Source organism: Mesoplodon densirostris, chromosome 13 (assembly GCF_025265405.1).
Source record: "Mesoplodon densirostris isolate mMesDen1 chromosome 13, mMesDen1 primary haplotype, whole genome shotgun sequence".
NCBI lineage: Eukaryota > Metazoa > Chordata > Mammalia > Artiodactyla > Ziphiidae > Mesoplodon > Mesoplodon densirostris.
The window spans coordinates 5,498,770-5,513,472 of record NC_082673.1 but is presented as its reverse complement, the minus strand read 5'-3'; the positions used below and the strand labels follow the sequence as shown (position 1 = coordinate 5,513,472).

The following is a 14,703-nucleotide window of genomic DNA, read 5'->3' as shown; positions in this document are numbered from 1 at the left end:
TAAAACGGATTGCAACGTCCTCCGTTCCTCAATAATCAGTGTGATGGGTCGTCTAGACTGTCCCTATGGCTCTATTTCAGCCATACGCTGTCGTGCAAAGAGAGATTTAATTTAAATTTCCACACGGCACTCAGCATCCTTCCGTGCCTGGGAAGTAGCTCCGCCACATCCCGGAGTGATTTGAAAACCCAAACACCGCCGTCCGACCGGAATAACTGAGGCGCCGCCGTCCAGCACTGCCCGGAGCTACCGGCCGGCCGCCCCGCCTCCGGTCGCCCCGCCCAGGGGGAGGGGCCTGGCTCACCCCCCCGCCCCTCACCCGCGCCCCGCCCCCTTGCGTAACCCGGATACACACCCACGCTCCCCTTTCACCTTACGGCCGTTGGCTAACGTGTAAGCCAGGCGCGCGGGCCGGCTGAGTAACTGGGAGCGCGCCGCCCGGGGGAGTCGGGCGTGCGGAAAGGCGGCGAGGGGATTCTCGGCGCGGCTCGGCCTTTCCCGGGAGCGAGCGATGGGGCGTGCGGGCGCCAGGGAGCGGGCGCCGGTGTAGTCCGCTCGCTGCCCGACCCGGGAGCGCGGGCAGGCCTGTGAGGGCTGCCGCCCCGAGCGCCCGGCCTCCCGCCATGGCCCCCATGGGCATCCGCCTGTCCCCACTGGGGGTGGCCGTGTTCTGCCTGCTGGGGCTCGGCGTGCTCTACCACCTCTACTCGGGCTTCCTGGCCGGCCGCTTCAGCTTCTTCGGCTTGGGCGGCGAGCCGAGCGGCGGGGCGGCGGGGCCCGCGGCCTCGGCCGACGGGGGCACAGTGGACCTGCGCGAGATGCTGGCCGTGTCGGTGCTGGCGGCCGTGCGCGGCGGCGACGAAGTGCGGCGCGTCCGCGAGAGCAACGTCCTCCACGAGAAGTCCAAGGGGAAGACGCGCGAGGGGGCCGACGACAAGATGACCAGCGGGGACGTGCTGTCCAACCGCAAGATGTTCTACCTGCTCAAGACCGCCTTCCCCAACGTGCAGGTGGGCGTCGCGAGCCGGCGCTGGGGCGGGGGGCGGAGCGGGGGCCTGGGCGCGGGTCCCGGCGCGTCGACTCCTGCAGCAGCCCCAGGCGTTCCGGCTCTGGCTCCCGATTTTACAGATCTGGAGATGGAGACGCACAGGTTTAGGTGCTCAAGGTCATAACAGAGTTCGTGGAAGAGCTGGGTGAGGTCGCGGGGCGTCCGACTCGGGGCGCGTGACCTGGCCCCTCCCCAGGTGTGCGCGCCCGCTTGGCACCTGGGATCTGGAGCTTTGGCTTCTGGGTGGGCCCTGCTCTCCAAAGGCAGAGAAAGTTAACTTCGCTCCCTGACGCAGGCTCTTTTGTCGAATGAAAGGGTTGGACTAGCACCCCCTAAGGCCCTCTAGCCTCCTTTCATCTAATTGCTGGAAGGGTCGTGACTGTAAAATACACGTTTTCTGGCGAACCTGCCAGGAACCAGCTGAAGGCCACGGTAGACGTCTTGCTGCAGAGCTCTGGGTGTGCAGGACATTTGTGGCTGGTGTGCCCACGATTTACTTTAGCTGTGGTCTCGTCAGGACCCTCTTACTGGCATGTATTTGGGGGGCCCTTCAAGGAAGTGTTTCGAAGTATATTTCCCAGCGACTTCAGCCTTCTATCCCTTATTTACTCCAAAGAGTAAGGATTGAAGAACGTTTCTGGGGAAGGAATTGACATTTTCTTAGGGAAATCCAGACATTTTGGATTTGTTATTAATACTTTAAACTTCATCATTTCAGCGCAGCTGCTGTTGAATGAATAAAGCTTTTAAAAATGTATTACAATCCAGAGGAAGAGCTGCCGTAGTGTGGCGGTACTTTCTATGTTTTAGCTCACCTAACAGTAGATTTTGGCGACGGGGAAGAAAAATTGTTTCCAGTGGAATTTTATTGATTAGGTAAACAGTGAAATGTAAACCCCAGCTTCTTTGGAAGGTATCTGACCTTTTACTGTTGTTCCTGTAAGACTTAGGAGTATTGTCATTGTAGAATTACATATCTTGTTAAACCCTCTCTCCAGTCTGTTGTATTACTGCTTTTTCTTTTTTTGGTCTTTTTTTCTTACTTTTCTTTTTTTGTCTTTTTAAAAATTTTTTTACAGTGGGAAGGAACTTTGGCTCTCGTATCAGGAGCTGCTGGGTACCTGATGTAATTGACATGATAGTTCTCAAACAAAACATAGAACATTTCAGGTTTTTCTTTTGCCCTACTGTGCTTTATCATCACAAATAATACTTATCTTGTGTTTGCTTCTGGATGTAAGATGTGCTTGTAAAATTTCTTTTTCACTTCTCCAAAGCACATGTGTTCCCTAAGAGTTTGTGGAAAAAAACGGGAATTTCAGAGAAGTTGATATATGCTAGTTATAACAATCGTAATAATAACCATTTATTGAGTGTATTTTAGGTGTCCAGATCCTGGCTACATAGGACTTGACTTGATCCTCACAGCAACTTTAAGAAGTAAATTTTATTTTCCCACTTTCCACGTGGGAGACCTGAGACTCATGACACTCCGCTCCACAGTTTATATGAACTACCTTTAGGAGGCTACTTAAAACTTGTAGTATGATTTTCTGGGGAAAATGTAAAATTGTAGAAGCTTAAAGGCAATAATAGTGAAATATAGCAGCAGAGTTGACTTTTTAAAAAAGGCCAGTACAGAAATATTCTCAAATATTGAATATGTATATCCATATGTACGTGTGTGTTCAAATGTGAACTCCACCCCACTGCACATCTATCCAAACTTTTGCCTTGGGTAACTTCCACAGGATTCTGCATTTGTTTTCTCCCTTCTTAACAAACGCTGGGGGAATAGCTGCCAAGGGTGATGAGCTGCATTTTGTTAAAACACAAAAACTAAGCTTTTTACAGATGTTGAAGTCTGCTTTTATGTAAAATAACTTTTTGTTTTCTCGTGACTGAATGTTTGCATGTACGTCTTTTGCGTGTCTTTTGTGTTCGTGTTGGATAGTGATTAGTGGAATAGAGGAGGTTATGTTCATTTACACAGTGTCACAGTAGAATGGTGTCATGATGGGCTGTCTCCTTTTGTCAGTAAGTTGTTAGACTAGAGGCCAGATGTTACTGCCATCTAGGTAGTGACTCAGCCCTACATTCTTTCCTGTCTCCTTCCCTTCCTCCAACACCCAGAAGTACAGTCTTAAATGTCTAGTTGTTTTTGAAGCTGCACCTGAAATTTTTTGGTGAAGATCTTAAGTCGAATCCCACTCAGTTTATGTCCCCATGGAAAATTAGCATTGAGAAACCACAGATCCTCTTTTCTTTTATCCTGGTGCCCTATGCATATGGAGAGAGGTCCCTTTCTCCCATGACTTCCCTGTCTGGAGTCAGAGGCTTGAACCTGCCTATCTTAATTGTTCACTCCTTAGTAAGAGAATATTGCAGGTGTCACTCACTCTCAACTGGACAGTTTTGCCCCGAGGGGACATTTGGCAATGTCTGGAGATTTTTGGTTGTCACAACTGGGGGCAAAATGCTCTTGGCATCTAGTAGGTAGAGGATAAACATCTCATAATGCACAGAACAGTCCCCCTTAATGAAGAATTACCTGGCCTAATTTTTCAATTGGTGCCGAGGTTGAGAAGCCCTACTCTAAAGCAGTGCCTGTTGGACTTCTCTGGCGGTCCAGTGGTTAAGACTCCCCTCTTCCAGCGCTTCTACTGCAGGGAGCCCAGGTTTGACCCCAGGTGGGGAACTAATATCCCACATGCTGCCCGGCGTGGCCAAAAAAACACAAAGGTGCGTGCTGTCCTAAGAAAACTCAAGTTTGGCCTAGGATCTCTGGATTCCCTTTTGTCTTCAGTCTTTCTCACATTTGGGATCTTGGGAGAGTTCTCAGGGCAGCCTTTCTCCTCTTCCTAAATGCATTGGCAATGCTTGATTTCATTGTGTGAAAATAATAGTAACTGCAGCCATTTGTATGACACTGTCTCTCATTGTATGCTTGTGGATAATGATGAAAATGAAGGCTGAAGATAGATTTTTGGAGTGGATTTGCACTACAGAACACATTTAGATTTATAGTTTTGATTTAATGTACAGAGAACTCTCTTTTTAATGGGCTCCTGTCCTCAATTTGTTGAAAGTTTTTGACAATGATTTATTTGAAGATAAAGCCTTCCTTGACCTCAGGGATGAGAGACTCTTCTCTCTCAACAGGAGTACTCACTGGAAAAGTTTGAGAAGTGCTAATATAGTGCAAAGAACACTTGCCTTAATGTCTTGTCCTGTCACCAGGCTAGGTGATCCTGGCCAGTCATTTAACTTCTGTGGGCTACAGTTTCCTCTTCTATAAAATTGAGATAACTAGTAATTTTATAATTAATACAGACATAAGCATCACAGACAGAGAAAAACCAAGTTCAAAAGAGTGTATATATATATATTATATATATATATATATATATATATATATATATATAAAACCAAGTTCAAAGGCGGTATAGAGGTGGTAGTGTAGTAAATTCAAGTAGCCTGATGAGCTTGAAACAGATGCACGTGGGAGCCTTGCTGTGTAAGAAATTAGGAAGGTAGGCAGAGGCTAGATCCTGTGCTAGTCTCAAAGAAGTTTGAACCTGATCTTTAGTCTAATCCTAGAGTACTAAAAGAAGGCCAGATTTACCTGACTTTTCTTGAAGCCTACATGATGCCATACTTTGTTTGGGCTTTGGCCATGGAGAGGTGAGTGAGACCAGTTAGGAGACTGTTTAAATAGACCTTGTGAGAGATGAGGACCCAAACTCAGGCAATGGGAAAGCTATACTCAGCTTGTTTTACTAGCCAACGTTTATTTCGTCCTTGGTAAGTGGCAAGCCCTGAATTAAGCGTTTTCTTACCATTATTAATTTACTCTTGACAACAACGTAGGAGGTTAAGTGCTATTACCACCATTTTGCAGGTAAATAAGTTGAGGCTTGGAGAGGCTAAATAATTTGCCAAAGGTTACACAGGTAGAAAATCATCTTAGGCTCACAGAGATTCACTTAATGGTCTGGGAATTATCTCAGGTCTGTATAATTCTGTATATAGGGCAGCATAGGAGTAGCAAATAAAGTGTACTCTTAACTACAGTTTTTTAAAGGTTGAAAGAGCTCATGGTGTAGATGCTTAGAGAATGGTTTGGAGGTGGTAGACCAGTTAGGAGGCTTTCTCAAGTGAGAGATGATGCATTTTGAATTGGGGGTCATGGTTGTAGAGAGGATATATGTGGAAGGATATGAGAGCATTTCTAGGGATGTGTGTCAAAAGTGACTTCTGTTTCTGGCTTTCACAGTTGGTGTTTTGCTGGTGCTGAAGGGCAGTGGAGGGTGACAAGTACAAGAGGGCACGTGATGAATGCCATCTTAGACTAGTTAAGTTGGAGCTGCCTTTGAAAGGTTCAAGGGGACTTGTTAAAGTGGTAGTTGAATATATGGGTCTTAAGCTCTGAAGAGACATTTGAATTAGAAATATACATTTGTGAGTCATCAATGTTGTAATATTCATTGAAACCAGTTTTGGACAGGGGTGCTTCGGGAGAGAATATAGTGTGAAAGGGGAAGATCAGGGCCTAGGACCAAGAATAACAAAAACTGAAAATAATTGTTTAGTAAGAATACTAGCAGCCAGCTTTTATTAAGTGCTTACCCTGTGTTAAGCACTATGCTGTTTGTTTGTTTTGCCTGTTGTATTTCATTGATTCAGCCAAAGAACCCTATAGGAAGGTATGTTTATCACCCACTTTTAGCAATAAGCACCTACTCTTTATAATGGTTCTGTGTGCAGGTCATTGGTAAATTTTGTGAGTTCTCTTGGTGTCTTGATGAGAAGGAAGCAAAATTTAAAAAGATGGGAAGGAAGGAAATAGAGACATTAAGTAAAGACAAGTCTTTCAAGAAATTGGGCTCTAAGGAACTTGGCTAGGGTATTATGTGGGACTAAGAGAAGGTTCTGTGGATTTTTTTGTTTCATATGTTTGTTTTTAAAGTGTCAGACATCAGAGCATGTTTATTTATAGGGGTATATTTGAGAGGTAATAGCTGGCAGTAAAAGGCTTCTGTAGGTAAGAGGAGAAGAAGACAGCTAGAGAGCTATGTATATCCATTTAGAAAATAGTTATTGAATGCCTACTGAAAGCACGGGGTGAAGCATTATATCCAAACACTTATTAGGGTATAATGATTTAGGGAGAAATGCAGTAAATGCTACCTTCTTAAGGCATTAACCAACAGTTTCTTTGATCCCAGAATAACTGAACTGTCATACGAATGGCACTAATTGTATTTTAGGGTCTTGATTTCTTATTCTTCAATTCCTTGGTGAGGACTGAGACAGATAGGCAGTAGTGATGAGAGTAGATTGAGTGGAAGGTCTTACAGGGAAGAAATGAAACTGCATTGATGAAGAATAATGTTGTCAATCAAGAAGTATTTATGTAGCGCCTACTGTGCCAGGCCCTGGTTTGGGCACTGGGGACAGAGCTATAGTAATGAAGGAAACTGTGTCCTTGAGCTCACAGAACTTATGTTCTAGTGAGTCAAGATGGATAGTAAACATATAAACACATATGTCAGATACTAATGAGAGCTTTGAAGAGAATAAGATTGTGTGGGGAGAGGGGTGGGGTGGGGTGGGGCCCTGCTCTGGCCGTGGTGGTCAGGGAAGGCCACTCTGGGGCCCTGTCATAGGGGCTGAGAACTGAATGACGAGAAGCAGCCAGACCATCACGCAGAGGTTTGGGGAGAGTGTCGATGAACAGAAGAGTACAGGTGCAAAGGCCCTGAGGCCAGAGGATCAGATGAGGGCAAGTGAGTCTGGAGTGTAGTAAATAAGGGCACAAATAGAGAAAGGTTACTGGAGCCAGATCATCCCGGACTTAACCTTGTAGGTGATGGTAAGGAGTCTGGATTTTATCTCGATGTAATGAGAAACCATTGGAAGGTTTTAAGCAGGGAGTGACATGTTGTGATTTAGGAAGATGTCAGGTTGCTGGGTTGAGAAGTAAAGCTTCAGAAAGGCAGTAATTGATCTGTTTTGTTCACTATTATATTCCCTTGCCCAAAGCAGTTTAGAATATGTAGTCATTACATTGTTGTTGAATGAATGAATGAATCAGTGAATGCACGATTGGAGGCAAGAGCAATCAAAGGCTATTTTTGGAATCCAAGTGAGAGAGAGAGGGTGGTTCAGGATATATTTCTTGGTATACATAGTGACAGATATTTAGAATCGAGAGCTAGAATTTCCAGGGCTTACTGGCTGGTGGAATGTGGAAAATAATTGAGGAAGACTTACACTGGTTTTGACGTTAACAACTGTTGGTAAGGCTGTTTACAATGGTGGGAGTGTTTATTAAATTTGTAGGTGTGACGTGGTAGTAGCAGGTAACAAATAGCTGTTGTGAAAAAACAGATCAGGTAATTGTGCTGGTGTTTCTCCCTTACCTGACTCTCAGTGAAAATCTTCTCAAATAAAGTTCTGTAACATGTTAGCACATACTCAGTTGAAAGAATATGAAGAAGCTGATGAACTCCAAGCAAAAATCTTAATCATTAAGGCACAGTGATAGGGCTTCCCTGGTGGTCCAGTGGTTAAGAATCCACCTTCCACAGGTTCGATCCCTGGTCAGGGACTAAGATCCCACATGCCACAGGGAAACTAAGCCCACGTGCTGCAACTACTGAGCCTGCGCACCACAACTAGAGAAGCCTGTGTGCTGCAACTACAGAGCCTGCGTGCTCTGGAGCCCGCGCGCCACAAGTAGAGAGAAACCCATGCATAGCAACAAAGAGCCCATGTGCCGCAATGAAAGATCCTGTGTGCCACAACTAAGACCCGACACAGCCAAAACTAAATAAATTAATTAAAGAAAAAAAACGCAGAAAAAAAGGCACAGTCGTTGCCACTCAGACTTGGCACTACCGTTTTTGTAAAACTAGAGTGATCAAGACCCAGGAACTGCTTCTGTTTTCCTGGTGTCACATCCATTATTTGTTTTAAGTTTATTCTGGTGTTTGCATGTTCTTACTGCTGCATTCATTCATTGAGGTGGCCTAGCATTGTCATTAAGAGCGTGGGCTCTATAACCAAGATACTTTAGAGTGATATTTGCAAGATGGTAGTATAGGAATTCTCTATTGTCATTCCCTTATAGAACATTGATTTTGGCAGTCACCCATGGGCAAGAGTTTCTTTGTGGGAGTCTGGGAGTCCAGCGGAGAAGTTTCAGCACATTACTGAGACAAAAAAATCCAAAAATAGATGCATTGAAGAGGGTAAAAGGAACATTTTCACTTTTCTTATGTTGCCCCTCTGTCAAGGTAACACAGCTCAGTGCCAGGAGAGAGAGACCCCTTCAGCCTGTGATTTCACCCACAGGAGTGTGTGAGTGATTGCCTGGCTTTTCTAGCCATGCAGGACACTGGCCAAAAGGCCTACTTTTTTTTCACCTCACCTAGATTACTGAGGTGATCTGCAAGTCTGAGGGGTTGGGAGAAACTGTGGGAACACCTAAATCAGGACTCAACTCATCAAACAGATGCTACTAACCTCTTTGCAAATGCCATCAGGAAGCCTGCCCATAAGCCACTGGGGACTCCTTACCTGCAAACCCCCCCAGGTGGCCTGTGAGCACCCCCAACAATACACGCCTCACCCACACCACCCACCCACTTTGGCCTGATTTTGGCACATGCTCCCACAGACCATGAGATTAAGCCTTTGCAGATGGCTAGTGAACAAATGCAGAAAGTCACCATGACTCTGGGATGGGGAAAAGGCTCACAGACTTGAGCATTTCAGGACACCACCCTAGAGAAAACAAAAGAGAGGCTCTCGGCACTTGGCCTGGCTTTAGGGGATTGAGATAAAGCAAACTATAACAAGGGAAGAAGAAGGTCAATCTGTAATGATAAAAGGGTCATTTCGTTGGGAGGATATAACAGTTGTAAATACCTGTGCACACAACATCGGAGCATCTGAATATATTAAGCAAATCTAGATCTGAGGCTAGAAAGAGAGCAATGCAACAGCAGTAGGGACTTCAGTACCCCACTTTCAGTTACAAATCATCCAGACAGATCATCAAGAAAGAAATAATAGACTTGCACCATAGATTGAATGGACCTATCATACATATACAGAACATTTCATCAGCAGCAGAATAATACACATTCTTCTCAAACTCACATAGGATATTCTCCAGGATAGATTACATATTAGGCCAGAAAACAAGTCTTAACAAATTGAAGAATATTGAAATCATATCAAGCATTTTTCTGACCACAATGATGTAAAGCTAGAAGTCAGTAACAGAAGGAAAGCTGGAAAATTTACAAATATGTGAAAACTAAACAACACTCAGAAAAAGTCAAAAGGGGAATGAAAAAAATATCTTGAAGTAAACAAAAATGGAATCACAACATACCAAAGCTTATGGGATGCAGCAAAAGCAGTTCCAAGGGGGAAATTTATACACAAAAAAGAAAAAAGCCTACATTAAGAAAAAAGAAAAATCTCAAACAACCTAACTCACACCTCAGGGAACTAGGAAAAGAAGAACAAACTAAGCCCAAAATTAGCAGCAGGAAGGAAATAATAAAGATCAGAGCAGAAATAAGAGACTAGAAAAGCAATAGAAAATATGAACTGAGATCTGGTTTTTTGAAAAGGTAAAATTGCCAAACCTTTAGCGAGACTAAGGTAAGAGAATACTCAAATACATAAAATCAGTAATGAAAGCATAGACATTACACCTGATACTGCAAAACACAAAGGATCATAACAGACTACTATGAACAGTTATATGCCAACAAATTGTATAACCTGGAAGAAATGGATAAATACCTTAAAACAAAAACCTACCAAGACTGAACTAGGAAAAAATAGAATATCTGAACAGATCTGTAATTAGTAAGATTAAATCATTAGTCAAAAGTCTCCCAACAAAGAAAATCCAAGGACCAGATGACTTCTTCAGTGAATTCAACCAAACATTTAATGAGAATTAATTCCAGTCCTTCCCAAATTCTTCCAGAGAATTGAAGAAGTAGCAACAGTCCCAAACTCTCTTTATGAAACCAGCATTACCCTGATACCAAAGTCATACAAAGACACTACAAGAAAAGAGCATTACAGGCCAACATCCCTGATGAATATACAGGTAAAAATTCTCAACAAAATACTAGCAAACTGAATTCAACAGCACATTTAAAGGATTAAACACCATGATCAAGTAGAATTTACCCCTGGGATGTAAGGACAGTTTAACATATGCAAATCAGTCAAGGTGATATACCACTTGAACAGAATGAAAGATAAAAATCGTATGATTCAACATACTTCTGTGATAAAAACTCTCAACAAATTAAGTATTGGAGGACTATACCTCAACATAATAAAGGCCATATATGACAGGACCACAGCTAATGTACTCAATGGTGAAAAGCTTTAAGTTTTCCCTCTAAGAAACAAGACGAAGATGCGCACTTTTACGACATCCATTCAACATAGTACTGGAAGTCCTGGCCAGAGCAATTAGGTAAGTAAAACACATAAAATGCATCCAAATCAGAAAGGAAGAAGTAAAATTGTCTCTGCAGATGAGCCAATCTAACACATAGAAAACCCTAAAGACTCCACCAAAATACTTTTGAAGTAATAAACAAATTCAGTAAAGTTGCAGGATACAAAATCAATATGCAAAAATCAGTTACATTTCTGTACACTAACAACAGTGAACTATCTGAAAGAGAAATTAAGAAAACAATCCTGTTTACAGTAACATCAAAAACAATAAAATATGAATAAATTTAACCAAGGCAGTGAAAGACCTGTATACTGAAAACTGAAAGACATTGATGAAAGAAATGGAAGAAGATACAAATAAATGGAAAGAGATTGCTTGTTCTTGGATTGGGAAAATTAATATTGTTAAAATATCTGTACTCCCCAAAGCAATCTTCAGATTCAGTGCAATCCTTATCAAAATTCCAATGGCATTTTTCAGAGAACTAGAACAAACAATCCTAAAATTCATATGGAACCACAAAAGACCTGAGTAGCCAAGCAAGAACAAAGCTGGAGGCATCACACTTTCTGATTTCAAATTATATTGCAAAGCTATAGTAATCAAAACAATATGATAGTGGCATAAAACATACACATAGACCAACGGAATTTAATATAGAGTTCAGAAATAATCCAGTGCATATACGTCCAGCTAATCTTTGACAAGGTGCCAAGAACACACCATGGGGAAAAGATAGTCTCTTCAATAAACGGTGCTGGGAATGCTGGTTATCCATATGCAAAAGAATGAAACTGAACCTTTATCTTACACCACGCAGCAAAAATTAACTCGAAATACACTAGGATTTAAGTGTGACACCTAAAACCTAAAATTCCTTAGCATGGTCTTAGCAATGATTTTTTTTGGAAAAGGCACCAAAAAGCATGGAAAACAAAAGCAAAGATAAACAAGTGGGACAACATCAAACTAAAAAGCTTTTTGCACAGGAAAGGAGACAGTCAACTAAATGAAAAGGCAACCTATGGAATGGCAGAAAGTATTTGCAAACCATATATGTGATAAGGGGTTAATGTCTAAAACATGTAAGGAAGTCACTCAGCTCAGTAGCAAAAGAATAAATAATTCAATTAAAAAATGGGCAAAGGACCCAAATAGACATTTTTCCAAAGAAGACATCTAATTAGCCATCTGATGTATGAAAATGTGCTCAGTATCACTAATCATTAGGAAAATACAAATCAAAACCACAATGAGATATGAATTCACACCTGTTAAGATTGCTTTTATCAAATAGACAAGAGATGAGTGTTGGCAAGGATGTGGAGAAAAGGGAGCTCCTACCTTTTATACTGTTGGTGGGAATGTAAATTGGTACAGCCATTATGGGAAACAGTATGGAGGTTCTTCAAAAAAAATTTAAAATAGAACTGCTATATGATCCAGCAGTCTCATTTCTGGATATATATCTGAATAAAATGAAATCAGTATCTGGAGGAAATATCTGTACTCGCAAGTGCATTGTAACAATATTCTTCATAGTTAAGATATGGAAACAACGGATAGATACGTGTCCATCTATGCATGAATGAATAAAGAAAATGTGATGCACACACATAAAGTGGAATGCTATTCAACCTTTAAAAAGAAGGATGTCTTGCCATTTGGGACAACATAGATAAACCTGGAGGGAACTCTGCTAAGTGAAATAAACCAGACAGAGAAGGTAAAATATTGTATCACATTTATATGTGGAATCTTAAAAGAAAAAAGAAAAACAAGTCAAAATTGTACAAACAGTGAGCAGAATGGTGGTTGCCAGAGTTTAGGAGATGGGGTAAAATGGGGAGATGTTGGTGAAGTGTATAAACTTTCAATTAGGGACTTCCCTGGTGGCGCAGTGGTTAAGAATCCTCCTGCCAATGCAGGGGACACGGGTTCTAGCCCTGGTCCGGGAAGATCCCACATGCCATGGAGCAACTAAGCCCATGCGCCACAACTACTGAGCCGGCGCTATGGAGCCCAGGAGCCACAACTACTGAGCCCACGTGCCACAACTACTGAAGCCCGTGCACCTAGAGCCCATGCTCCGCAACAAGAGAAGCCACCACAATGAGAAGCCTGCGCACCACAGCGAAGAGTAGCCCCTGCTCACCACAACTAGAGAAAGCCCGCGCACAGCAATGAAGACCCAACACAGCCAAACTTAAATAAATAAATTAATTTTTTTAAAAAGCAACTTTCAATTATAACTAAGATGAATAAGTTCTGAGGATCTAATGTGCAGCAAGGTGACTGGTTTATATTACTGAATTATATACATGAAATTTGCTTCAAGAGTAGATCTTAAGTGTTTTCACCACAAAAGGAAAAAGTAAATACGTGATGTGGTAGATACGTCAATTTACTTAATTGTGGTACTTACTCCACAGTGTATGTGTATATCATCTTGTCATGTTGTACACTTTAAATACATTCAGCTTTGTCAATTATACCTCAGTGAAGCTGGGGGAAAAAGCCAAAATATGTCAAGGAAAGTCACCCCACCATGATATATATATCACATATATATCATGATATATCATATATATATTTTTTTCCTTTTCCCCAAAATGGATTGTTCTGTTTCCAAGAAGGGGTTAAAAAAAGTGTAGGGATTTTGATTGAAGTTGCTTTAAATCTACAGTTTACAGATGGGAGAATTGACATCTTTATCACTGTTTTTAAGTGATATTGTTTAATATTGTTTTTACAATATTTAATATTGTTTTTAAGGCATAATTTTAAGTCCATTGTCACTTTTTCTGACTCTTATAGTTACTTGTGTTCAGTGTTCCATAATATTGTCAGTCCATTTTCACACTTCTAGATCTGTTATTTTTCCTAATATTATTAAGTTTTAAATAGCTTGTTTCCTTGATGTTTAGTTTCTTTTTATTTTTCTCTATGTTTAGATTCTCTGTCCTGCTTACACAACAAGCTAATTTCGAATATTAGATTGGAAAGCACTGTAAGACAATGTCGCTGGAATTTCTTACATATTTTCAGTTTTCAGTGGCATTCCTTGAAATAAAAATACTTATCTACTTTCAATTTATGGGATTTTGTCTGAATTGTTTTTCTCTATTCTGTTTTTTCCAGGTAGTGATTTTTTTCTAACTTTAAAACTTTTTTAACTGTCAATTATTTTTAATGCAGATAAATACCGAGGAACATGTGGATGCAACTGATCAGGAGGTTATCTTATGGGATCGTAAAATTCCTGAAGACATCCTAAAGGAAATAGCCACTCCTCAGGAAGTACCAGCAGAGAGTGTTACTGTCTGGATTGACCCCCTTGATGCTACACAGGAATATACGGGTAATTTTAAATTAAAGTTGATCTCAGACTTTATGTTGCCATTACGTATCGGAGAACCAGAACAAGGGCAGGTGGTGTATTCCTGGTGGTAAGTACTTTACCAACCTGACACAACTTTTCCAATGAGATTTTAAGATGGAGAGCTGGATTAAAGCACTGTGGTATATGCAACTTCTGGAGTGGATCAGTTATTCTCAACCTTTTTTTTTTCCTCAGACCACTGTATTATGGCATCCTCCTCTCGCTATGTCACTGATTCTTTAGTGAAGGGATGTTTCTAGCAGTCACAACAACAAAATAGTTCCTATCGGACCCCAGTTTATTGAAGTGTTGATTTACATATTGATTTATTTATTGAGGTGCTCGTTATTGAGGTATTTATTTATATAGCCAGAACACAATATTCACTTGTGATTTTTGGAATTTAGGTTTTATTCCATATGCATCTGTTCTTGGAATTCAAGATAGTAAATCCTAGGCACCCAGGGAGCAAGTAACCAGCAAAACAGAGTTACTTCTCCCACCTCCTGTTGCTGCTCTTTTCACCTAGTCCTAGCTCCTGTCTCACTTCTGTGGATCTTCTCTCAGTCCTTATTTCTTACACAGAGATATATAATTTTCTCTGTTTGCTTTGTTCTCTTGGTACATAAAAGTTGATTGCTTATAGATCTGTTCTTCTAAACGGTACGTTCTCTGAATGTGGAGGCTTCTGCTTTTTCACCTTTGCACTCTAGCGCTTAAGTACGGAACTTGGCCCAAAACAGACACTCAGTAGAGAACTATTTG

General features: G+C 41.7%; 1 protein-coding gene across 1 annotated transcript in view; it reads left to right on the top strand.

The window, feature by feature from the left end:
• Positions 1-377: 377 nt before the first annotated feature.
• Positions 378-14,703, top strand: part of BPNT2 (3'(2'), 5'-bisphosphate nucleotidase 2) — a 31,601-nt gene continuing 17,275 nt past the window's right edge. The window contains exons 1-2 of the mRNA XM_060115927.1: positions 378-1,010; positions 13,755-13,917. Of these exons, the coding sequence (XP_059971910.1) occupies positions 624-1,010; positions 13,755-13,917 (550 nt within the window). The 5' untranslated portion in view covers positions 378-623. The remainder of the gene's footprint in view (positions 1,011-13,754; positions 13,918-14,703) is intronic.